We start from the raw sequence: 24,602 nt of genomic DNA on the forward strand, positions 1-24,602 counted from the left end.
CTAACCCAGTGGGTCTTTCTTCAGTCAGCCCAGGGGAGTAACAGTTTTCAGGGGGTGCGGGCAGAATGGTCTGGGTAATGCCCAGCAGCGGCAGCGTCTGCCATGGGGCACGGAGGGACGGGGCGGCCGGTGGAGATGGGGCGAGGCCCGGTGGGATGTGCTGGGCAGAGACGGGAGTCGGACGGGATGTGGAGCTCTGCTGTCAAGGGGTGGCCGCATCCTCCGAGAAGGGACAGAACGCAGTTGTGGCAGCAGCCGTTCACTGGTGGACATGAGGTACCTGTGGGGGCCACGGAGGGGGGCAAGCAGTGTGAGACAGCCACCCTCGTGTGGACCGGAGGGAGGGAGGGAGAGAGCCCGAGGGGCAGCCGCTGGCAGGGGAGGAGCCAGCAAGCACAGACTCCGAGCCCCCCAGGCGGGGAGCACCAAGAAGCCGGCTGGTTGCTGGCGGGGCCCCTGCAGAGCAGTGCCGAGGACGGGAGCTGGGGAAGAGCACGGGGCCAGGGCTCATTCATGCGCCATGTGCCTTCAGAAGTTCCATCCCGTCTGGCTCCTTGAGGCTGACCCGCCTGAGAGCCTCTGGGGACCTGGTTTGTCTAACAAGACTTTGGACCTTCCTACAGTTTGGAAAATAAGCATGTTTGCCCTGGGACTCAGCTTGGACCCAGCACTGAGGGTGTGGCCTGGTTTAGGATTGCTCCGAGTGTGTGTGTCTCAGCCCCGCAATGAGTCCCCTGAGTGTGCGGCCGCCTGCGATACCCGGGTATCCCTCAGGTGCCCTCCAGACTGCCACTGTTTACCGTACCTACCACTCCCTCTGACTGGCGGCCACACCCGCTTCTATTGTTTTTATTTGACATTCGGATAAATTTACTAGCTCCTTAAGGCCAGGGACATTGTCTTATTTCAGGCACCACCACTAGGCAAGCTCCCCAAGTATCTACTACATTTTTATGGGCTAAGAGCTTTTCTGAGCACCTACGTAACTCATTTACTTTTCATAAAACCCTATAAGGGAGGTACACATTTTATCTACTTTTTAAAATTTTTTTTAAGAGGAGGAATTTGAAGCTTGGATGGTCAAATACTTGCCTAAGGTCACACAGCTAATGAGAGGCTGAGTCAGGATTCAAACTCATACATGCCAAAGGTCAGGCATCAAGACTGCACCCAATCCATTATGTGTGTGCGTGCACGCGTGAGCTTGTGTGCTCAGCACTACAGTGCATGGCCCAAGCGCAGCTGAACGTGTTTGAAATGTGGGGCCGGATGTCTGGCTTCGGTAGGTGAAGACAGTTGTTGAGGAGAACTAGGTATGGGACCGGCTTTTAACATTCTCACCACTTTCCTGAGATCGGAGACCTGGACACTTGCCTTTGCCTCTTAGAGTTTGTGCCGATTACTGTGTGATGTGGTCATTGAGTCTTCTTCCCTGACCTCAGGCTGGAGTCTTGGGATCCTGTCTGCATCTCAGGGTGGAGCCGCAAGTAGCAGTTAGCCTCGTGAATGGGAGTTGCCTGGACTGAGGTGGGAGCCAGAGGCTGACTCCTGCAGTCTTCTGGGGCAGTAGGGTCTGGGGCAAGGCTTCCTGCTTGACCTCCTTTGCACACAGACGCAGGGAGATTTTTACATGACTTTGGTGGTACACAGAGTACCTCTTTATAATGTCAGATTCTACAGGATAGATGACGATGGTGTGTAAAAGGAATAATGTGTTCCGGAATGCTTTATTTCCTTAAGCAGAGCGAGTGCCCCCTGGAGTAGTGGAGACCAGACTGTAGGAGCCCCTGCCCTCAGCCCCTTCATCTCTCCCTTGCTGGGGTCCTTGGGCCAGCTGCTCACCCCAGCTCTCTGGGACTCAGCTTTTTCTCCTTTGTACGATGAAGAGGTGGGTCTGGCAGTCCAGCTGTTCTGTGCATGTACTAGAACCAGCGGGCTGTTTATTTACGCACTAAAAAAATTCTTTGAAATACTGTGATTGGGACAAACCACTTAATGTCCAGCAGTTGGGCACCAGTCAATTCATGCAGAAAACGGTCCTCTGCAACCCATTATAAAGTAGGAGAGAGATTTACCTATATTCATACTCTGTAAAGTCATGTATATATGTGTGTGTACAGGTATATAAAGTTTCCAGGACGCACTGTATATGGCAACTCAGTAATACCACCTCCAGCTATAGTGTGACTTGAACAGATTCCCATAGGAACCAAAGAGGCATGTTCAAGACTGTTCATAACATTGTTGCTTATAATGACAGCATATTGGAAACAGTTTATGGACTATCCCTGTGGAGGGATACTATGCAACATAAATGTGTGTATATTAATATGGATACATCTAAAAAACAATGTGTGAAACATTGAGGAAGGAGGGGCACCTCCTAGTAGCTGGATGTAACTTCAAAATCCCTCCAACAATGATGTGCATTTATTAGGATCTAAACTGGAATATAGATCTAAGATGAATGATAGGAATTGCTCTTGTAAAGTCAAGAAAGGAAACTGAACTTGGGGAGGGGAAGAAGTGGGGATGTAATTTAAAATGGTCATCGTCAAGGCTTTCAATTTTATATTTTGTTAGTTGTGGCTCAAAGTTACGGACTGCGGTAATAAAGATCTGACTCTTCAGTAGATAAAACCTATCAGAAATGGAATTCGGCTTTATTGGCACCCCAGTAAAGTGCTGAGAAGAGAGACTGTGGGTCAGTCGTGTGTGGGGATCTCTGCCTCTCCCCTAGACAGCCTGTGGTGCGCCATCAGCTTCCCGGCCCCGGCCACAGCCTGGGGTTGTTGCTACTGGGGGTTATGTGTCTGTCCCACAGAAGGCAGCGGTCTGCACTCAAGTGATGCCTTTGCCACGATGGCCTTACTCAGTACCTTCCTCAGCCCATTCCTTTTTATATCTGGGAAATTAAATCTCGGATCTAAACTTCTGATCTAGAGGGATGTAATCTTTAAATCAGTGGCTTTCTAACTTTTCTGGACTGCATGCTTACACCAAGAAATACACGTGTGTCAGTATTTGTATATAGCTGAAACAAGTTTTAGGGACCAGTGTCTGTTCTTACACGTGGTGCGGTCAGATACATTGCTGTCTGTTCATTTAAAAAAGCTGCTGGTCAGGAGCCACCGAGTTTTTTCCAGCGTGCTGTTTGAGTGCTGCTGCCTTAAAAGCTCCTCATCCAGTGTTGTCCCAGATGGGCATTTGTAAAATTGGCTTCTTCTTGGTGGGGTGGGAGGTGGTTTCAGGGCGGTGTCGGGAGGGGTGAGGATCAGAATTCTAGTAGGTTCACTGGGGTTGAATTCAAGCTGTGTGCTTTCAAGCAGTTCATGTATGCCCTTATCCTCAGTTTCCTCATTTGTAAAGAGAGGAACCATTAGGGGGTTGGAGGCCCAAGAATTAAGGGAAAAGCAAATATGTGACCTTCTCATGTTCTGTAAACGCAGTCCGTGCAGCCACAACTCACCTCTGCAAGAGCCAAGGCCAGCACCAAGTCACTGAGAGAGGGCGAATAACCCTTCTGGGTCCTTGCTTTTGGAGGGAGTGGCTGTGAAGGTTCATCCCCGTCACCAGAGGCCCTGCATTTTGGAACGAGGACTAGGTTCCAGCTCTTGTGTATATGGGTCCCAGCTGTCTAATGGTAGTGAAAATCCTGGTAGAAAGTGTGGGAGAGACTCCAGGAAGCTTCAGGCTGTCCATTTATGATGGAGGCCTCCATTACACTGAAGGAAAAGGAGCTTCCATGTCATGGTTTGGGGTGTGTATGAGAAGGAAGGGAATGTCAGTGGACACTGAGCCCATAGGGGCTGATTCTAAAATATCCGCACTTAATAGATTGTGTGGACCATCTTTGTACAGAAATGTAGTTGGCATAGATAAAAATGAAATATATGTAGATGGACCAAGAATATCTTATTCAGATGGCTGTCAGTCTGGGTATGTAAAAAAAAATCCTCCCCCTTCCTCTACCTCCCCCACCCTCCAGTTTTAAAAAGTTGAAAGAATTGTATAATGGACATCTGCATAGAGACTATCCAGATTCTTCTACATTGATATTTTACTAGATTTGCTTTACCGCACTCCTCCCTCCTCCTACCCATCAGTCCATTTTGTTTAATGATGCATTTGCAAAGTAAAGTATAGAAATCAGTTTATTTCAACCCCCAAATTTCAGTATGCACATTACTAAATAGATTTCAGTATTTGTTTTCTTTCTAATATAAAATTTACAGACAGTGAGATGACAGATTATAAGTATCATCGGATGAGTTGACAAATACATACAGATTTAGTATAGTGTATATATTTAATATAACCCCCATTAAGAGAGAGGACATTACCACCAGCCCGGAAAAGTTTCCTTGTGCCCCTTCCTAGGTGTTCCCTGTCCCTGACCACCAGCGGCAATCACTTTTAAATTTTCCATGTGTTTGAGTTTTGCCTGTTGAACAACTTTCCATAAATCTAGTTATACAGTATTTACTCTTTATGCAGGTCTTCATCTATCCATTATACTGTGGGCTTTAGCCAGGTTGGGTATACCAGTAGTTCGTTCCTTTCGGTTGCTGATTTCATGGTGTGTTTGGAAGCCTATATGAGGTGCCTATTGATGGACACCTGGGCTGTTTCCAGTCTTTGCCTATTAGAACTAAAGCTGCTACAGACAATTTTGCACAAGCCTCTTTGTGGACTCATGCCTTCATTTTCTTGGGTAAACAACTAGGAGTGGAATTTCTGGGTCATGAGGTTTGGCGTGTATTTTATTACAAGAAACTGCCAGGCTTTTTCCAAAGGGATTGAACCATTCCATTTTATACTTTACACTCCCACCAACAGTGCAAGAGTGCCCTTTGTTCTTTATCCTCACCGATATTTGTTGCCTGTACCCTTCCCCTACCTTCTTTTGATTTTTTTTTTTTTTTTTTTTTTTTGCAGTGCAGAGTTGAGTAAAGCATTTGTTTGTATCTGTCAGGAACCCTGCCATCTCTGACCTCTCCGTAGGCAGCCCTGCCCTAAAGTGATGGTGGTGTCTGCCCCAGCCACAGTCCTGTCAGCGGGCATACCACGTACATCACAGGGACCCATCTGGCTTTCAGAGGACAGAACAGTTCCGTCCGAGGAGTAAACACAAGAATAATTGACACCATTTAATGAGTGATGTCTGTGCTGGGTGATTTACTTAAATAATCTGTTTTATTCCCCATGCAAACTCTCTAAGAGAGACATTCCAATTTAAAAATAAGGCAACTGAGGCCAAAGGAGGTGGGTGATTGCCAAGGTCGCACATGGCCAGTGAATGGCAGAGGTGAAGAGTTGAAGAGTTTAAGGATTTAAGCAGAGGGAGTCCTGAGTCCATGGCCAAAACATTCATAATTTACATCCACTCATGTTGCTGAACGAAAGTTTCTGGAACAAATTGGATTATCACCTTTTTAAATACATCAGAGATAGGGGTTGGCTTGGTACCATTAAAATAAGAAGCTCAAGTACAACCCAATTGAGAATCTGCTAATATTCCAGATGCAAGTTCCATTTTAGAAATAAACTTTCTTTGTGGTGTCTTTATCACCCTCTTGTCTCAACAAGATTGTTCAGATATAAAGATGCCTTGTAAGGCCCAGTGGGTTGAAGGCTTTGCTGTATTGATCATTGGATACTTTCCCACTTCCCTGAATTGTGAATTATTTTCACAGGTGAGTATATCTCCTGTCTAGCCAGACTGAAGTGCCGAGAGAGCAGGGGATGGTGATGACGATGATGATGATGATGACGGTGAGAGTGACAAACTGTAGACTTACTAAATGCCAACTGCCGTGCTTAGCACTGTCTTTGAGCAGTCTCATTTATTCTGACAGTGACCCAGTGGTAGGCACTATGAACTCCATTTTATAGAAAACTAGATTCGTTTGATAGGCAACTTGCCCCAAGTCCCATGGTGAGCAGATGGAAGGGCTTGATTTTAAGCCCGCCTGCTGAGGGTCAATGCCTGTGTGCTTAGCCGCACCGCTAGAGGTGCATCGTATGCTTCTCTGCCCCTGCTCCCTCCCTCTGCCCCCTGCTAGCACAATGCATTCATTCTTTGGCTAGTTTGGTTCCATAGAGTCCCCACCGAGGCTGGTCCTCTGTGGGGCAGCCTATGCTAAAACTGCCTTGTGCCCCACCTTCAAAGAGTGAAAATTGTCCTTGGGGAGATAAGGCTCACACAGATCAAATGATTACAGAATGGTACCCAGTCATATAACGTACGCACACAGTATGATAAAGAGAGACTAGGCTGCTGGTAGGTTGCACAGAGGCTAGTAAAACCTGAAAGGAGCCCTTATCTTGGTTGCTCAGCATTATATCAACACGCGTGCAGTGGAGACAGATTAATAGCCACCACACAAGCAAGTTAGTGGATTTATATGGCGCCGACAATATAAACCAGAGATTGTATTGATAAGTGGTTTCCATATAGTAGTAGCTAGAGCTTATTAAACATTTATGTGTACCAGGCTTTGTGCCAAACCCCTTACACATTCATTGCATTGAATCTTGGCCAAACATTGTGTGTGTGTGTGCACGCGCGTGTACACATGTTGTGTGTTTGTGTCTCTGTGCCGTGGGGAGTGGAGGGCCGGTGCTGGCTAGAGAGGTCATTACTGTCCCCTTTTAACAGATGATGAAACCCGACATTCCAAGTAATTTACCTGAAATTGTACGGCTAATACATAGTAAAGCAGGATTTGAGCTGCTGATCTATCTGCCTGAAAATCTGAACACACCCAACAGATTGAAACATGTTTTAATCCTTTGAAGAGTGGTTTCACATCTGTGGAGCAAATGTAACACTTCTGTGACTGGCACATATTTTGAGTTTAAGAAACAGTTCTTGAATAGTAAAACACCAGGATGGTGCTTTCCGATGGTGCTCTGGGAGCTTTGGGGGCACTTAACAACGTGTTAATTGTGCTCCAGCCGCCTTCTTTCCAGTAGCTCTGTTTTTCTCTAGTTTTACGTTTTGGCATCTGGCATCCTATTGCTTAAAATGATTAGAAGACCAACGTCGTGGAAGATCCGATTACCCTGTTCCTTGACTGTACTAGACACCAGCATTAACTGTGATTTGATACCTTTAATGACATGGAGTTACTTTATTTCTGAGCTACTGAGTGGAGACCAGCATTGTATTCTAATGAAGTAGCTGGGATGTTGGATATTAAAAAAAGGCCACCAGATGTGGTAGTGGCCGTGGTGGTTCCAGGTACATGGAGAATATGTGCCTCAAAACCTGTGTCTGCTAAAGGTAGTTTTGCTAGATTACCTGTCCAGGACCTGGAGATCTCTCCTTTTATTCCTCTTAATTGGAGTCCATCCCATATAATCTTAGAGCAGTCTCATGTGCTCTTGCAGTGTGCTAGCTAGCAGGCACTTGAAAACTAAAAGATAAACAAGGTCTCCAACCCAGAGCTACTCCAGGGAGGAAGATTGGAATGTTCAGTGCAGTCATCTGGGGCCCCTGGAAATGTTCCTGCTGTGGCAGGGCAGGCAGGAGCTAGTCCCCTTGGGGGCATTGAATTATTAAAGGACCACTTAGAAACTGATTGTGACAGTACGGATGTGTGTCTTTGACCTACCTCAAAGTTCAAGGCTGCATGCCTCTGGCATTAGGTGATAAGAGGTGATGTCCTTACGGTTGGATCTAACATGGCCCTGGGGTGACCAACCATCCTGGTGTGGTGTGCCTGGGAGTCTCTCAGTTTTAGCACTGAAAGTCCCATGTCGGTCTTGGGCAAACTGGGGTGGTTTACCACCATACATGGCCCTGGAACCCAGGGCTTCATCACTGCTTGGCCTGACTATCTTGCAGCGTCCTCCTCACCAGCGTCCCTGGCGCTAGACCTGTCGTCCACAGTGCTACTAAAGCCCTGTTGAAAACAAAGCTGACTCTGTGCTTCAAATCCAAGTCCTTGGCATTAGCATTTGCTACATGCATGTAGCCGTGTTGTAGGAGTTCTACGCTGCGGTCACTCCTGATGTGCCATTCCCTGAACAGGCCATGAACTTCCACACCCTTACATATGTTCTTTTCCCTGTCTGGCAACTTTATACCATCATTCAGATCTGGCTAGAAGCCTTCCTTGTCCGAGCAAAACCAGTCATTCATTCCTTCTATCATGGACTCGCCTCTGTGCATTGAACTGCTTCCTTTCTCACCAGTCTGGTCAGGGACTGGGTTTGCATACAGCACCACATAGCCGAGAAGCTTTTAGTGCTAGGTTCAGTGCTCAGTGTGGAAATAGATGATTGCAGAATGAGAAGTATTTCATTGGCGGTCCTAGAATAGATTCTGTGACTCTTAAAATAGTGATTTTTGAAAACTTTTTTTAAGTAGTAGACCCTATTCCCAACTTTAAACAAAATGAAATCTTATGTGGAACCCCATTATCTAAGACAGTAACGGTAGGGGAAAGATTAAAATTGGAAGTGAGGAGGTGGGAGGTGAGGTTGTGCCTTAATTGGCCTTCCTTAACCCGTGAAGATCAGGCCTTGCCACCTGCACGGGTCCCCAGAACTCCGGGAACACTGAGTAAAAACCTCTTGTTCAAAAAGATGCTTCTAGAGCTTGTCCTGAAAAAGCCTGGGGGTGAGGGGGCCGGGCTCTGCTCCAACCTTGAACAGGCCGGGTGCTGCCCCTTCTGAACATAGTTGCCTTTGACGAAGGGCTCTGCTGCTTCAAAATACAAACCCAAACCCAACCTGTTTGCAGGTCAGTCAGTCTCCGAGCACTGGTAGACACAGTGCTCCAAGTGCCTGATGGGAGGAACAGGTGGTGAGCTATTTTAATTAATGGCAAGTACCTAATGATTGAAAATAAATCCTGTTGGAAACTCCAACTGGCCCTTGCCTCTCCTACCTCAAAAATTGCCTGGACATTGCCAAGTGCAGGCCACTTATTCTTGCTTTATTAGCTATGCTGAAGTTACGGCCTGCTCAGACCCATCACTGATGTCTCATCAACTAACCTGATGGTGACTGTCATGTTCAGGCGGCTAGTCTAATGCCATTTTAGTCCTCCTCAGCCTGTCCCCGAGACAGGTGAGTTCCCAGGAGAAAATGAAACCCTTTTATCTTGCTGACCTTATGTATTTGATAAGAGCCTCACTGAAAGTGGGCAGAATGGTAGTCTAGGATGGGAAATGAGTCAGCAAACACACTCTGCCAGACGGAACAACTTGGATCTTAACTGTTGGGCAATTTGATGGAGGGTGGCACGACCTAATGCTCCTGTTGCCAGTTCTCTTAACCGTGGGCCAGCAGTGCTGCATTTGAGTCCTTGCTTTCTTGTAGAAGAGGGTTGGTACCCCTTCTCTTGTCCGGTTTTTGGGGGAATGCTTTTAATGAGGAGGACCTTTGGCAGAGAGGGCTTGGTGGGAAAAGAGGTCCTGTGTGATTGTGTGAGATGGCAATGATTTGTGGCTACCAAAAAGACTGTATCAACAAGCTTTAGAAGGTCCTGGGCTCCTGGGGAAGAAGGGCATGTCGCCTCCATCCAGTGGATGGGTGTCTGTCACCACCCACTCATGTCTGAGAGCACTTGGCCATCAAGTAGGCCTGGGGGAGGGAGGGACGGACTGCAGTTACTGATAAAGATAAGGGAGTCTTTCCTTTCTTTTTCACCACTTTATGGCTTATTTGCCTCATTCTGGATTCTGTGCCAGGCCCTCCTCAGCTTCCAGGAACAAGACACATGGGTGTGGTGCAGTGGGACAGGCACCTGCTTTGGAGTCAGATGGACTTGTGTTCAAACCCAGCAGTCATTTACCCCTGTATGACCTTAAACCAAATGACTGAACTTCTAAACCACAGTGTCACTTCCTCTGCCACCCAGGCCAGCTTGGAGGCTGCTGGTGACTCTGGGCTTTATGCTCTTGGCATTGTTAATGAAGAATTTCTTATTTGAGGATTTACAACTTTCCCATGAGGAGCCTCCTTGCTCATGGCAGTAGAAAACTTTGCTGGAGAACCAGACCTGAATTTGAATCTTGGTTTCGATTACTGGACCTGAGTCTTTTTTTTTTTTTTTCCCATCTGGAAAATTGGTATTATGATGCCCCATTGGGTTGCTGAAGATTGATGAGATAATGCTTATAAACAAAGTGACCATCACTTAACAAATGTTAGTTTTTCTTCCATTAAAAACACCTACGTGTTGGACCCACAATCAACTAAACCTCCCCCACACCTGCCTTTGTCTTTCCTTGTTTTATTACCACAGTAATCCAGATGCCTGTGATGAAGTCTGAACTCTGTCCCAGGGACAAGAGAGATGAAGACAGCATTCTGGGCTTCGTTTTCCAAAAAACGTCCTGTTAAAAAAACTAGAAAATGGGAGCTGGGGAATTAGCTCAAATGGTAGAGCTCCTGCCTAGCATGTGAGAGGTAGCCGGATGGATAGCCTGTATTCTCCATGGCTGAATTTTATGAAGGGAGGGGCCTGCCCATCTGGGCCAACTTACCCCAAAATGGCTGCTGTGCAGCAAGCAGGCAGCTGGGTGCCCCTAGTGGGGTGCCTACCTCGAGGAAGAGGTGGGGTGGGGGGGCTTAAACAAAAACAACAAAAAAGAAAATAGAAGATGAATTTGAAACTTCGTTTCCTTCATTTTAGCGTGGTGCTGGCCACATTCAGGAGGAATTGGGGAGAGTTAGGAAAGGTGGCAATCTCATATAATCTTTAGAATTTGTACAGACATAACATAAAACCCAGAAACCATAAATATTTTGACAACATAAAAATTAAATGTTTCTGCAGGGCAAAAATACCACAAATAAAGTGAAAAGACAGACATTTGACTGGAAAAAATAATTGTAAATATACAACCAATAAGACTATTTTCTTTAATATGCAAAGAGCTCTTTTAGGTTATTAAGAAAATAATGAATGTATTTTTTTTTTCTAAGGTTTTATTTGTCAGAGAGAGAGAGCGCAAGCAGGGAGCAGCAGGCAGAGGGAGCAGCAGACTGAGCCACCCAGGCGTCCCTGAATGTATTTTTTAAGAAGGCAAAAGATGTGACTAGGAAGTTCACAGAACGAGGAATTCAAAATACCAGTCAACAATTCAAAATGTGTAACCTTACACAATAGAAGGAAACCCAGTTTAAAAAACGAGGTGCCACTTTGACCAAGGAGGTTGGCAAAGATTAATTGCCACATAACATGAGACCTTGGTGAGAACCACTCAGCTGATGGTTTGTGTGGATATTGTTGAGAACTTTTAGGCATGAACTTTTAGGCAGTGTCTTCCAAATTATAAGCATACATTCTTAGAACCAGTGATTCCAACCCCTTTCTCTGAACGTGTCTGTTAACAGCCTCTGCTGTCTTTACAAAATAAATGTGCCTAAGGACACCCAAGAAACATTAATAATGATTACTTTTGGGCTGTGGAGAAGAAAAGAGAGATGTTTGCTTTTAATTTTTCCCACTTTTGTATTGTCTGAGCTTTTTAAGAAATCAGATGTTTGTATTTTAACTACTGTTAGAAAGTTAAATTGCTTTCCAGGCGTAGCAGCATGCTCAACAATGAAAGAGACCTTACCTCTGACCTGAAGGTCTCGTATTATAAATCGGTTGGTACTCAGACATTTTGTTTAACAAATGAACCATCAATGAGCAAATGCAATAGGAGATGTTTTCTTAATATGTTGCCTCAGCAGCCATAATCCAGCAGAATGAGCTCTCTGGAACTTACTGGGTCCTCTTGTCACATGGCTGTGCACTTTCTTGAGAAACCCAATGTAAGCACGTTTTCCTGCCCCAGAGCCTTGCTCGCACCTGTCCAGTTTGAGAGTCCTGGGCGGTAGATGTCATGCTCCTTCACACCCCATCACATACTCCCACGCTGTCTGCCCTGGCCTTCTGGAATGTCCTGGAAGGTTCACAGTAGAGGTAGGACTTGCACCACTAGTAGGTGTAGGTGGGGATTGGAGGAACTACATGATCAAACAAAGGGGAATAGGAAGGGTGATGACAGTAGCCGTTTATTGACGACTTACTGTGAGCCTACGTATTCACACATAATATGTTCTGTGTTCCGTGTCAGCCTCATGACCTCTGTGAGAAGTCAGTATGATGGGCCGTGTTCTACAGGGGAGGTGACAGGCTCAGAGGCCACATAGGTAGTGAAGACTCTGAGTTAGAGTTCAAATCAAAGCCTGTATGCCCATCACTGAAGGCCCAACTCTTTAGCCCTGCTCTGCAGAGGCCTCTCATGCACAGTGGGGGGTTGGGCACCAGGAGAACGGTCTGTCCACTGTCCCAAGGGGGGCTCACCTTCGGATTTAGCTCTAGGAGTCATGTTGCTGGGTCTGCCTCAGAGATACGAGACCCTGGAAGGAATCCAGCCCTAGGCTGTGGTAACTGGGATCCTGTGTGTTTGCAGAAGGGGGTGCCGGGGAGGAGGGATGCCGAGAGGAATGTCTGTTCCTGCGGAGTCTGAAAAGAAAGCAAGGGATGACATTCCTTCCTGGGAACGGAGGCCGGGCTGGCCTTGAATCATGACCCCCGTGGGCGCCGATTCAGCGCATTGCGTGCGTCCCGGGCTGCAGAGTGCTGATGCAGGCAGTTCGTCGTTGATTTTCCTTTTCATCCCCCATGACAACCACCACATAGCTTTTCCTGCAGTCTGGCTGGGTTCCCACTACCAGGGGAGGCTCAGAGCTGGAGTGCCTGGAAAAGTCGCCCATGGCCCCGAGAAGGGCAGAGCCACCCCCGGTGGGGCTGAGGTTGCCCCAGCGGTCGAACACCTGTAGCTGGTGGGGTCGGGAGGCTGTCCGGATGCCAGGGAGGGGACGGGAAATCAGCGCCCCTGAGGAGGAACCCTGAAGTCACTGGGGTAGATGCCAGTGGCTTTTCTTGGACAGGTTCCTTCAGTCCCCGCTGGTGAGAGTGATTGTGCTTTTCAGTCTGAGAGGTGGCCCCAACAGTGAGCCCAGAGGACGCCAGTGTGGGGACTGGGCCGTGTGTGGATGGCTGGATGGAACGTTTCTAGTACTTATGGGGTGTGTCCTAAGTTCTTGGCCCCGTGTTGGGTGGTTGAAGCACATTATCTCGTTTTCCCCCTCACAACAACCACCTGTGTTATGACGTTCCCATTTCAGAGGTGAGGCTGCCGAGCCTCAGGAACTTGCCACGGCCAAAACGTGGCCAGATACCTGACAAAGGGAGCGTGGGCTCCAGAGCCAGGCTGTGTGTTGCCACTACCAGACCGCCGTTGTGTGGCAGCGGGTTCCGCAGAACTTTGGTTGGATGATGCCCCCTCCCCAAGTTTCCCCTTTGACTGTAGAGGCTGGGGGTGGTGCCCTCAGGGAGCCGGGCGGAAGTGTTCTTCCTCAGGGCCGGACAGTTACTGCTGCTCAGTGGCTGGGCACAGAGCGGACCCTTGTTGGCGCATTTGGTCAAAGCGCTTCCCTGCCCCGCCGGTCCACGCTGCCTTACCTCAGTGGCCGCTCGCCCAGCCAATAAGTGAATTCCCCAGGAAATAACACCGTGTCCTTTGAGAAGGTGTGTGGCAGTTCCGTGGAAGACTGGAGGAGCTATTGCTGGTAGGGAGAGGCTGTGGAGGGGTGAGCCCACCTCCCCCAGCCCTTGCCGGCCCCGCCAGCCCCCAGCCCTGGCCTGGCCTCTCCGCCTTTTCAGCACTTTTATTCTGTGCCATACAATGGAGCATGTCCCTGCAGCCAGCTCTTTTATTGTCTAGAATCTGGATGTTTCCTGTCTACACTGCTTATTTCCTGAGGAGAAGGGACTGTGCCTTCCTGGTGACACCTGAAGATCTTGACCCACTTGTGCTGGTGGAGTCTCCCTGTCCCCCCTCCACCCCAGCTCTGGCCTGTCTGAGTGCAACAGCTGAGTGGCCTGACTCTTGTCTTGCATACCTTTGGGTCAGCATTCTCTCACATTCTAATAAGCCTGGGATCTTTTTGGGGGGCACCTGATTGGCTGGTTTGCTAGGCCTCTTAATTTATAGCTATTTGGACCCCATTCACTTCATCACATGACCCTCTTATCCTGCCGTAGGACATTGCCATCATTGCATGCAGACATTAAAAAGTAAATTTAGTATGGGGACCACAATTTGGTGGAAAGCCCAGAGGCCCACAGACCTGTAGCCGTGTGCTGGGTGTCCTGGGAGCATGAAGAACAAAACTGAGGCGTGGACTCCTGGGATAGGGCCTGGTGGGGCCCTTGCGCTTGATGGGGACTTGGCTAAAAACCCCTGAAGTAGTTGTTAGCTCTTGTGAGGGGGTGGGCACCCCATAATTGGATGTAAGACTGTGTCATTGTTTGTGTGAATTCTAAAAGTAATATAAAAAGTGCTTAGCCGGAAGAAAAAGAATCAGACCATACATAAATGTGTGTGATAAAAAGTAAGACCCACTGGCCACCCCATCACTGGGAGATGACCAGTGTTTATGGAGGGACTCATGGGTTTTAAGTCTTGGCCTCTGTGAGGATCTTACCTTTCCTGAACTCATAGCGGTGTCTCGTCTCTTTGCAGAACACGGAGAGTTTCTGGCTCTGGACCTCGGAGGGACAAACTTCCGTGTACTTCGGGTAAGAGTAACGGACAATGGGCTCCAGAAGGTGGAGATGGAGAACCAGATCTATGCCATCCCTGAGGACCTCATGCGGGGCAGCGGCACCCAGGTATGACCCTCCTGTCAGAGTGGCCACTGGGGCTCTGGGCCCCACAGGCACAGATGCTGCTCTTTCTCTGGTCTGGAGGGAGGAGACCCTGACTGAGGCTCAGATTTTCTGTCCTCTCCCTGCCTGGTGATTTTATTTATTTATATGACAGAGAGACAGCCAGCGAGAGAGGGAATACAAGCAGGGGAGTGGGAGAGGAAGAAGCAGGCTTCTAGCGGAGGAGCCCAATGTGGGACTCTATCCCGGAATGCCGGGATCATGCCCTGAGCCGAAGGCAGACGCTTAACGACTGCGCTACTCAGGCGCCCCTGGTGATCCCTTTCTATGCCTGGAGTTTGAGTGAGGCACCTCCATCAGGAGAGGTGCACACGGACCAGAGAGCGGGGAGCATGTGTGTGAGACCCCAGGGTCTGGATGGGCCGCAGTGGGTGGTGTTTTGATTGGCCCTGTCTTTTGAGGTCTGCTTGCACGGGCTGGTCATTGATGAAAGCCTGCCGGATCCACCCCACTGGACACCTGTGGTTGTGAGCAATGCCATTGAATAGCAAGTCGGAACACATGATTGTGGTTTGACACTTCCGCCTACCACTGTGATCATTCGACAGCCTTCCTTGTCTCACACTTGTTACCATAGCATCGTAGGGAGAAGGAATTCGGCCCTTTATCTTTGTGGTTATTTGCTCTTTCTCTTCTTGCCTGTCTAAAACAGAAGAGGTTTTGTGCACAGGGGTGGAAGCCTATTGAGAAAACATCAAAATTCATTTTTGGGGTGTCTGTCCCACCTGGTATGGCAGCAGGCACCGTGTGCTTCCTAATTGCCCCAAATCATGCTTAGTCACCCCATATCTCTGTGGCTTCTAGAGCGTCCATATGGTAAAAGGAGTGGATAGAGAAGAAATGTGAAATCCAAGGAAGAATCTTCTCAGTAATAGGCAAGAAAAAAGGGGAGAGGATGGAATTGCACTGTGATAATCTCCAGACATGTATTGAACTTCTCCTGTGCGTGCGACAATGGTTCTTGATGGGAATCAAAGTCCCGGCCTTGCCCCTCCTGGGCTTACAGCACAGCTGGACCACCCGGACACACAGCCCACCCCTCCCAGAAAGTAATACTTGTGTTGAAGTGGATGAGGGACCATCAAGAGGAGCTGACACATGATGATTTGTGTGACAGGCTGAGCAAAGGATATTGTATGCATTTCTTCTTCTTATCCTCACACTGGCCCTGTGAGGCTGAGTGCTTCTGTTAATCTCACTTTATAGATGTCGAATTGGGTTTTGAAAGGCTGAGTGAATGACTTGGCCTTAGATCATAGGGGTGGGAAGGGCCAGAGTCACAGCACAAAGCCAGATTGATGTGTTTGCACAATTCTCGGAGTCTCCGTCCACTTGGTAGGCTGTGTGGTGTGGTCCCTGTGAGTGGTACTTCCTGGCATTAGGCAACACGGTGGTCCTGGATCCCAACTACCTGCCCTTGCTTCCAGAGTGGTAGGCACTCTGGGAAGGGGCTGGTGCTCTGGCACACGTGAAGTCCTGTGGGGCAGGCCTTTTGGGGGCTCTCCCTCTCAAGAGTTCCCCCAGGAGAGCCCTCCTACAGAGGGGACTCTTCCTGCAACCACACCAGAAGTATCTGGCCGGTTGGTGGGTGATTGCCACCGGTCCAGCATGTTCTCTGCTCTTGGGTATCCAGGGAAACAGGTCTCCCCTTTCAGCTGCTCTGCAAAAACTTTCCTTGGGATGTTCTTCCAGCTCCTTCTTCAGCTGCTTCTCAGTCCATGGGTAGGGGTCCCTGAGGACATTCCCGGATGATGGCACTGCTGTGGGGATGACTGTCTGCTTGCGTGCTGGCTAGTCCCACTGATTTTCTCTCCAGCATGTATTCAGTAAAAGAGCGAGTAGAGGACGCGAAATCCAGTAAGATGCCCAGTGTGGTCACCTCTTAGGCCTTAGGGTTTGGAAGGGGTGGAGCCTTCTTACTCCTGGTGTACTGTTCTTCCCACCATACTGGGCCCCCTCTCCAGAAGGGAATTTCAGACCCCGAGGAGAACGTGTGGGGGAGAGACTGCTGTTAGACTCTTTATTTGTCCCTGGGGACAGTGCTGAGGGTACACCTGCTTTCCTTGTTTTCATGCTGGGGTTGAACAAGGGAGGTGAAATCCCTGAGACTGTGGGATTTTAGCTCTCTGGGGTGGTCACCTAGCTCCAGTATCCATAAACAATGTTTTAGTCCAAATTAAAAAAAAAACAAAAAATGAGACCCACCTGGAAGAAACGATAAAGTTATTGTGATGTTTTAAAAGTTTTGAATAAATGCAAAAGTGCTATATAAAAATGAACGATAGAAAACGAGAAGAAAATACAGGTGTTTATTCCACCCTAAGGAAGGGAAAGAATACTCTGCTTAAAAGCAGAAAACAGTTGGTCAAAAGACTGGAAGAAATTTATAGTGGCCATTAAAAAAAATTTTTTTTAAAGATTTTATTTATTTGAGAGAGAGAGCATGAGCAGGGTGGAGGGGCAGAGGGAGAAGGAGAAGCAGACGCTGTGCTGAGCAGGGAGCCCAATGCAGGGCTTGATCCCAGGACTTGGAGATCATGACCTGAGCCGAAGGCAGATGCCCAACCTACTGAGCCACCCAGGCGCCTCTATAGTGGCTATTTTAGTGGTGGAATTACTGGTGCTTTTTTCCCTTTATTTTCCTTTTCTTTTGGATCATAGGTATCAATCTTTTAATTGGAGGAAAACAAATGGATTTTAAACATAAATTTTAGTTAAGACCAAGACCAAATCACCAAGCCCTAAACTGGCAAAGATTTCTGAAGATCTGTGAACTTGGACAGTGTGGGTCCCTGGATAAAATCTGTCTTTTAGCACACGAACTTCCACTTGAGAGCAGTGAATTACAGATTGTAATAGTGGCCACATTAGATGTTTAAGTGTATCTTGTGGGAAGGGGAGTGAGCATTCTCAGACCAATAAGGAAAGGGAAACCTTTTCCAACCTCATAAAATGGTGCCCTTTGAGCCTTTTTATGGCAGGAAGGTGTTAGCTCTTTCTCCCAGTATCTTATCCTTAGATCTTCAGCTAATAGAAAAAGAGATAGTCTTCCAGTTAAGGGAGCAGATGGTCACCTCTTCCCTGCTTTTAAAGAGATGTAGGCTCTTCTAACCGAGCACTGTCCAGTAGAACTCTTCGCGGTGTATCTGCCCGTTGCAGATACGTTAGCCACTAGCTAGCTACCGGTGGCAACGAGCACTTGAAATACAGCTAGTGTGATTGAGGAAGTGACGATTACATTTTTTAAGATTCTGAGTGATTAAGATAACTACAGCTAGTGGCTACTGTATGTAAGTTAGTATCTCTTCACTGTCTCTCCTTGTGGGAGTACAGTTGGAAAGGGAGCAGCGGATCGGGGCTGGAGGATGGCAACCATTTTGCTTTTCCCCCTTCTTAAGCACCCCCTCCCTTCATCCCTGATGATTGGCCTTCTCTCTTCGCACAGCTTCTGCCACTTCCTGTTTTTGGATAAACACTATTTTTACTAAAGATCATTTTGACTAGACTACCAGGAAGAGGGTGCTAGGAATTTGATTATACTGTAAATTTTGTCTCGGGTCAACTTCCCAACAGAAGAATAGAACTTACTGAGTATCTATCTAGAAACCTTATGTACGTGTTAAAATACTTGGCTTCCACCCAGGGTAGCTGGCACTTATGCATTGATGATCCTCTTTGTGAGAGAGCCTTGTTGTTCCTCGGTCTTTGTTCTTGAGAATGTTTTCGTTCAGAGATTTGAGAGTTTCAGCATCATCTGAGGTTAATTTTGCATGTGACCAGACAGGGATAAGATCAATGCAGGAAGTTGTTAGAGCTGGCCACCTTCTAGATGGGGGTGGCCTTGTCTTCCTGGATTGCTCCCAGGAAGCATACCTTAGATATCTGGGGAGCCAGTGGGCCTCTCAGTCTACTCTGCCCACCTCCAACCTCTCAGTTACTTTGTAAATGAAAATACTTTTTGTGGTTAGTGCAGTGGTTCTTAAAGTACTGCTTCAGGATCAGCTGGAGGGCCCCTCCCATACAGTTTCTGATTCAGCAGGTTTGGATTTGGGCCCTAGAATTTACATTTATAACATGATGGTGGTGGTGTTGCTGGTCCAGGACCCACAACCCCCGGGAACCCCTGGTTTAGTGGAATCTTCCTTTTCTTCTGTCTGGAGAAGAAAAGATATATTCTCATCCACTCCCCTTGGCTTTTAGATTTTGCCATCTGGTCAACCTGCCTCTTGGCATCTACTTGGTCTCTTTGGCCTCTGCTTACTTTTTGTACAGAATGCCCCTGGCCTCAGCCTGTAAGCATCTGGAGGGGAGCATTGCCTCTCTTTGAGAATGCTGAATGGGCAAGAAGGAAGCCATGGGACTGTGGGCCTTGGGACTGATTGAAAGCCTGGATAGTTGTAAATACAGCTTTTTCTTAGGAGCTGTGGGTCCTGCTTGGCATGGTCACATTGTAAGGCTGCCCATCCACAAAACCCTATTCTTCAGTGCTCTTCATAGACTCACTTGGTGTTTCATTTTGAAGCTAGAAAACAAAAATAACTTCTTTGAAGTGTTCCTGGGAAATTACTTTTCCAGAATGGAGGAAAAATATAAGAGTTACTTATTTTTGTTAAGTTCATTCAGAGAATGCCAACAGAGAATGTTCCACTCCCTCCCCAATCACAAGAGACAGGGATGCTAGAATACTTCTTGGCAGTGAGATGGGCTGCCCACAGTCAGCTGTGCACCCATGTCAAGGGGGGGGTTCTGACAGAGCCACCAAGGGATGTTCTGTTCCCAGGGTATGTGATGACTTTCTGATCAGCTTTTCCTATGATTTCTCCTGCCTCTCACAGGGTTATTTTGACAGTGGTTTGGATAAATAGTTTGAGTGGAAGACAGTATTTAATAAGTACTAACTACTGTTAAGCCCTTATATTTTATTGACACATTTAATCCTTTTGGTAACGCTGAGGTCAGGTATAGTTATCACCCCCATTTTACAGATGAGAAAATTAAGACTTCATAGGGGATACATATCTTGCACACGTTCAACTAGTTCCTTTCTTGAGCTCAAAGTCTAGGTATGCTCTTAATTTCCATGCTATTCTCCCTCCTCACTAATTTCCTGTGTTGTGTGCTCTTAGCTGTTTGACCACATTGCGGAATGCCTGGCTAACTTCATGGATAAGCTACAAATCAAAGACAAGAAGCTCCCCTTGGGTTTTACTTTCTCATTCCCCTGCGTCCAAACGAAACTAGATGAGGTAAGATGAGTTCTTTAGACACTTTTTTTGTTGCTTCATCTTTGGGCTGGGAGGTCTGGGATGAACTTTGAGCCAGCTGCTTCTGTGGTTTTAGAGGCGGCTCTGATGGTTGTATGGACGAGGTTGAGTATTGAGAGTTCTGTCCTTGTGAGTGAGTGTGTGTAGGTGTGGGGGGATGGCGAAGAAGTATGAGAAGTGGGGGGAGAGTCTCTATCCCCCGTCCCTCAAAGGACAATGTGCAATCCCCCATATGTTGTACATTATCCTCATCCCTTGTAGGGAGCCAGGAATGGGAATTTAGGAACTCCCTTGATACAGAGTATCCTGATGAAGTTCCTTGGAAGAAAGATGTCTGGGGAGTTAATGATGTGTCTCTTATTTTGGCATTTCTAAAGCCTGTTCTTTCCACTTCTTGGGGGCAGTAGCTCATGAAGGAACCATTCATTTAATCTTCTTCCTGGGGCTTTGATGGGGCCCCAGTTTCTCTTTCCTAGGCTAGTCAGGAAGCAGTATGAATATTTAAGCACGGTTATAGTTTAGCTTAGCTCTGTGACAGAGGTCTCCACTTACTAATGGTTGTTTGAATAGTGTGGTCTGAGTTTTGTGAGGAATCAGTGTTCATTTCCTTTGTCCTTTTTTCAGAGTTTCCTGGTCTCCTGGACCAAGGGGTTCAAGTCCAGTGGTGTGGAAGGCAAAGACGTGGTTACTCTGATCCGAAAGGCCATCCAGAGGAGAGGGGTGAGTAGGGGAGGTAGGGATGGGGAGGTAGGGGTGTGGGGTCTGTAGGTCCTTTACATTCCTTTGGGTCTACTCTGAAATCTTTCCCAGTCTGTCCTCAAATCAGCATGAGAACCTTTTTGTAGTTCTTAAGGAGAAATTTTCTTTTCCTTCCCTGCTAGGTTTACCCAATAATATTAAATTTTTTTCCAATTTTATTGAGATATAGTTGACATATGGCTAAGTTTAAGGCATACCTCATAATGACTTAGTATCCGTATACTGTGAAATGATTGCCACACTGATGATCTTACATATAAGTAGATGTCTCTGGGGTCTTCAGATAAGCATGAAGAATAAGTAATCTTGCCTTGGTAAAAGAAAAACCCTTCAGTCTTTAACCTGAAGAAGACCTGATTATCATTTTCAACTAAGAAGGTTGGGATGGTGTTGGCATCAGGATGGAATGGGGCAGAGAGAGAACAAGATTAAGTTCTGGTCATAGGAGTTATAGGGAAGGAGAGAAAGAAGAGAAGAAAGAGAAGGAGAAGGGGATAGCAGTGACAAGATGGGCTCTTGTGAATGCAGTGATTATAAATTAGACTGCAGGGCTGGTGGCCTCCATGGAGACAGGCAGGGTGGGGAGTGAGTCACTGCTGTCGGACTGGGTCTGGACCCAATTCCCAGCTCCAACCTTCTTCGGCTCCAAGTAGGGTTAGTAAGGGGGCAGCCCGATGCACCTGAGCTCTGTGTCTTGCTGCTCTTTCTCTCCATCTTCACAACCGTAACCTTTCTGTGATGGTGAAGATCAGAACCTCCCTTTTATCCCTGCAGGACTTTGATATTGATATTGTGGCCGTGGTGAATGACACAGTTGGGACCATGATGACCTGTGGTTATGATGACCAGAATTGCGAGATTGGTCTCATTGTAGGTGAGTGAACACACTGGGTGTGGGGGGCCGGTGCTGGCTAATGGATGGGGGTGTGGGCTGGAAAGGGAGGAGGGCTCCATGGCCTGGATAATTCTTTGTACTTCATATTAGATGATGGTGCAGTCCCTTTGGAGGGCTGAGCCAGAACTTGCGGGTTGGGGGTGGTTGTGGATTGGATCATGCTGGGACACTCCAGGAGCCTGCACTGAGGCATCCCGGCCTCTCTAGGCAGTCTCAGGATGCTGGAGCGAGAGGCAGACGGGGGCTGGGGAGAGGCTGGAGCAGGCGGGTGCTGAGCAGTCCCCTGTTTTGGCCAGGCACGGGCAGCAATGCCTGCTACATGGAAGAGATGCGCCACATTGACATGGTGGAGGGAGACGAGGGGCGGATGTGTATCAACATGGAGTGGGGGGCCTTCGGGGACGACGGCACGCTCGATGACTTCCGCACCGAGTTTGATCAGGAGATCGACATGGGCTCCCTGAACCCCGGGAAGCAACTGTGAGCAGCAACCCCTGTGTGCGGCGGGCTCATGGGGGTGGGCTCAGGAGCTGGGCCGGGGGCTGACCGGGGCTGGGGGGTGGTTCTCACTTCTGCTGTATAGTCTCACGTTCCCCGGAAGTTTGCCCAGGCCCCCCCGGGTGTGGGAGCGGTATGCTCCTCACATGCTCTTGACTGTAAATTGCCGAGAGGGCTCTAAACACGAATAAACAAGCGGACAGACCAGGTTATAGGTAACAATTTGGCTCTGTCCTTCAGAGCCATCATTTTAGAAGGTCATTTCCTGAGTGTTGGTTCTGCTCTTTCTTCCACCTTCAATGTGTATGCTGTTCGTAGAAACAGCTTGTGAGACACAGAAGAAAAGTCGTCTTGGGATGGCCAAGCTTAAGGGTCCCTGAAAGCTGTCTTCGTAGCTCGCACCCCTGCCACTGCTCAGAGGATGAGGCTGTGACACTTGCCTCCTCCATACTGGCTGAGGCTCTGACTCTGACCTCTAGCAGAGCTGCCTGTGAGCTGAGCTGGCCCCAGCTGGAGGCAGACCCACGGCCTCTGGAAGAGCTGGTTTAGGAGCCTCCTTGGCCGCTTCCCCGGACCTGTGGCCCAGCCGGGGTTCCTGGGTGGACTGGACCAGGAGGGCCTCCCGCATTTTGTGCCCTGAGTGTTAGACTCTCCAGCCTAGCTAGACTTGACTTTTAGGTACTTTTGACTGTTACAAAACATTATTTCGCTGTCATTATTACACCAACATTGGCCCAATGTCCATATTAAAGATCTTGAAACAGGGATTGCTGTAAGCTCCGAAGGCAGTTGCAACATGTTTTGAGCAATTCAGGCCCCCTCTGTCTTCTTGGTGCTGTGACTGTTGCAGGAAAGCTTCTGGCATAGATCTCTGCTCAGAGAGGAAAACGCAGCTCTGTAAGCCAGCTCAGCAGTGGGCTGTCTTTTTCTTTACAGGGAGCATCCTTGCTTCCTCAAGGCACGGTTTATCTAAGTCACGAGCTTCTCCCACACATTGAAGCACGAGTCCACTTGTAACTTTCATAGGAAACTGTAGCTGTGTCTGCCATGGCTTCTGAAAACTTAGGGGCTGAAAAGTCATTCGCTCAGGGTCTGCCTCCACGAATGAGGCACACCCAAGCCATTCAGAGGAGCTGTATGCCCTTAAAAGTATCTGAAGACAGAATGGCCAGCCCGGCCCTGGCAACACACCACTGGCTCAGCCTTAGACAAATCGAAGGCTGGGAGGACACAGACTATACAGTGTTAGCCGTGGTGGCCCTGAAGTCATTATTGGGCTCCAGGAGGAACTTTTTCCCCACTCTTGATGTATTTCTAAATAAATATTTTTTAACTGTTGACTGAAACAAAGGTTTAATTAAAAAAAAAAACAACGGGAATAAAAGCTTTTGTAAGTCACCCATGATTCGGAGCCCCACGGGACCCGTCTCCATCTGCCATCAAACTAGCTGTTTTGGAGAAGGTTTAGAGGCAGACACACGAGTCCCTTACTGTTAGAGCCAGGCTGCCCCCCACACAGCGTGCCTGTGCTGGTGCTTGAACCTTTTAAATGCACCCTCTGCTCAAGCAGTTTTGCCAGCTCTGCACTTAGCTCTAGTTTGGCCATACCTAGCCCTGGGTCTCCAGCGAGTCACTTCCTGAGGGCCTGGCTTCCTCTCTCATAGATTGTACCAGGTGACGTCATAATCCCTTCAGCACCCCCACTCTGGGTTTCTTCGCTGAAGCCCAGCCTAGGTAGTGTCCGCTGGCCCTAGGGGGGCCTCCTTTCTAGGCCCCAGGTCCTTTGATACCAAGAAAGGGCCTTCTTTGCCACAAAGAATGGGGGAGGTTTCGCCTATCACACCGGTTGAGCCAGAAACACTGGCTTCTAAAGAAAACAGCATCACCTAGTGTTGAAAAAATAAATTAGCTGATTGCTCTCTGGGGGGCAGCCCTCTCCCTTTCTAGAACATGCCTTTATCTTGTCACCTGCCTGCTCAGAAACTTCCAACGTGTCCTACTCCAAGATTCCCACGACCATCTGACATTTAGAGCGTCTTCTCCTCTGTCCCAACCTGCCCTTCTCATCCCATCTCCCCCCCCCCCGCCCCCAGGTTGTTTTCACCCTGTCTTCTAGGAATCCACAAATGACCTTGCAAGGGGAGGGCAGTGTGAGATGTTGCTGGGCCCCTGCTGCTAATTGGAGCATATTGGGCTCTTTCTCTTGTGTATAAATATTGAGGTTCCTCATACGGTTTCATTTTAAAAAAGGATTTCCTTGCTACAGAAAAAACAAATTTAGAAGTCACTACCCTATATGTAACTTACTTTCCCTAGAATTCAGGCTGTTCCACAATGTTCCGCATCCCTTGGATGTTTAGTTTGGCTGCTAAAGGCCCGTCCCCTCCATAGTTGAAGGCCCACCGGCCTGCAGAGATGGAGCAGACGCCGCCGACCC

At 48.0% G+C, this 24,602-nt stretch overlaps 1 protein-coding gene across 2 annotated transcripts in view; it reads left to right on the plus strand.

Annotated features, from left to right (window-relative positions):
- HK2 (hexokinase 2) overlaps positions 1-24,602 on the plus strand; it is a 61,428-nt gene that overhangs the window by 20,147 nt on the left and 16,679 nt on the right. For both annotated transcript variants that reach the window (XM_045788376.2, XM_087863606.1), the window contains exons 3-7: positions 14,544-14,692; positions 19,876-19,995; positions 20,638-20,733; positions 21,547-21,646; positions 21,964-22,147. In XM_045788376.2, the coding sequence (XP_045644332.1) occupies positions 14,544-14,692; positions 19,876-19,995; positions 20,638-20,733; positions 21,547-21,646; positions 21,964-22,147 (649 nt within the window). The remainder of the gene's footprint in view (positions 1-14,543; positions 14,693-19,875; positions 19,996-20,637; positions 20,734-21,546; positions 21,647-21,963; positions 22,148-24,602) is intronic.

This window comes from Ursus americanus, chromosome 7, assembly GCF_024610735.1.
Source record: "Ursus americanus isolate L20-20 chromosome 7, mUrsAme1.1.p, whole genome shotgun sequence".
Classification (NCBI taxonomy): Eukaryota; Metazoa; Chordata; class Mammalia; order Carnivora; family Ursidae; genus Ursus; species Ursus americanus.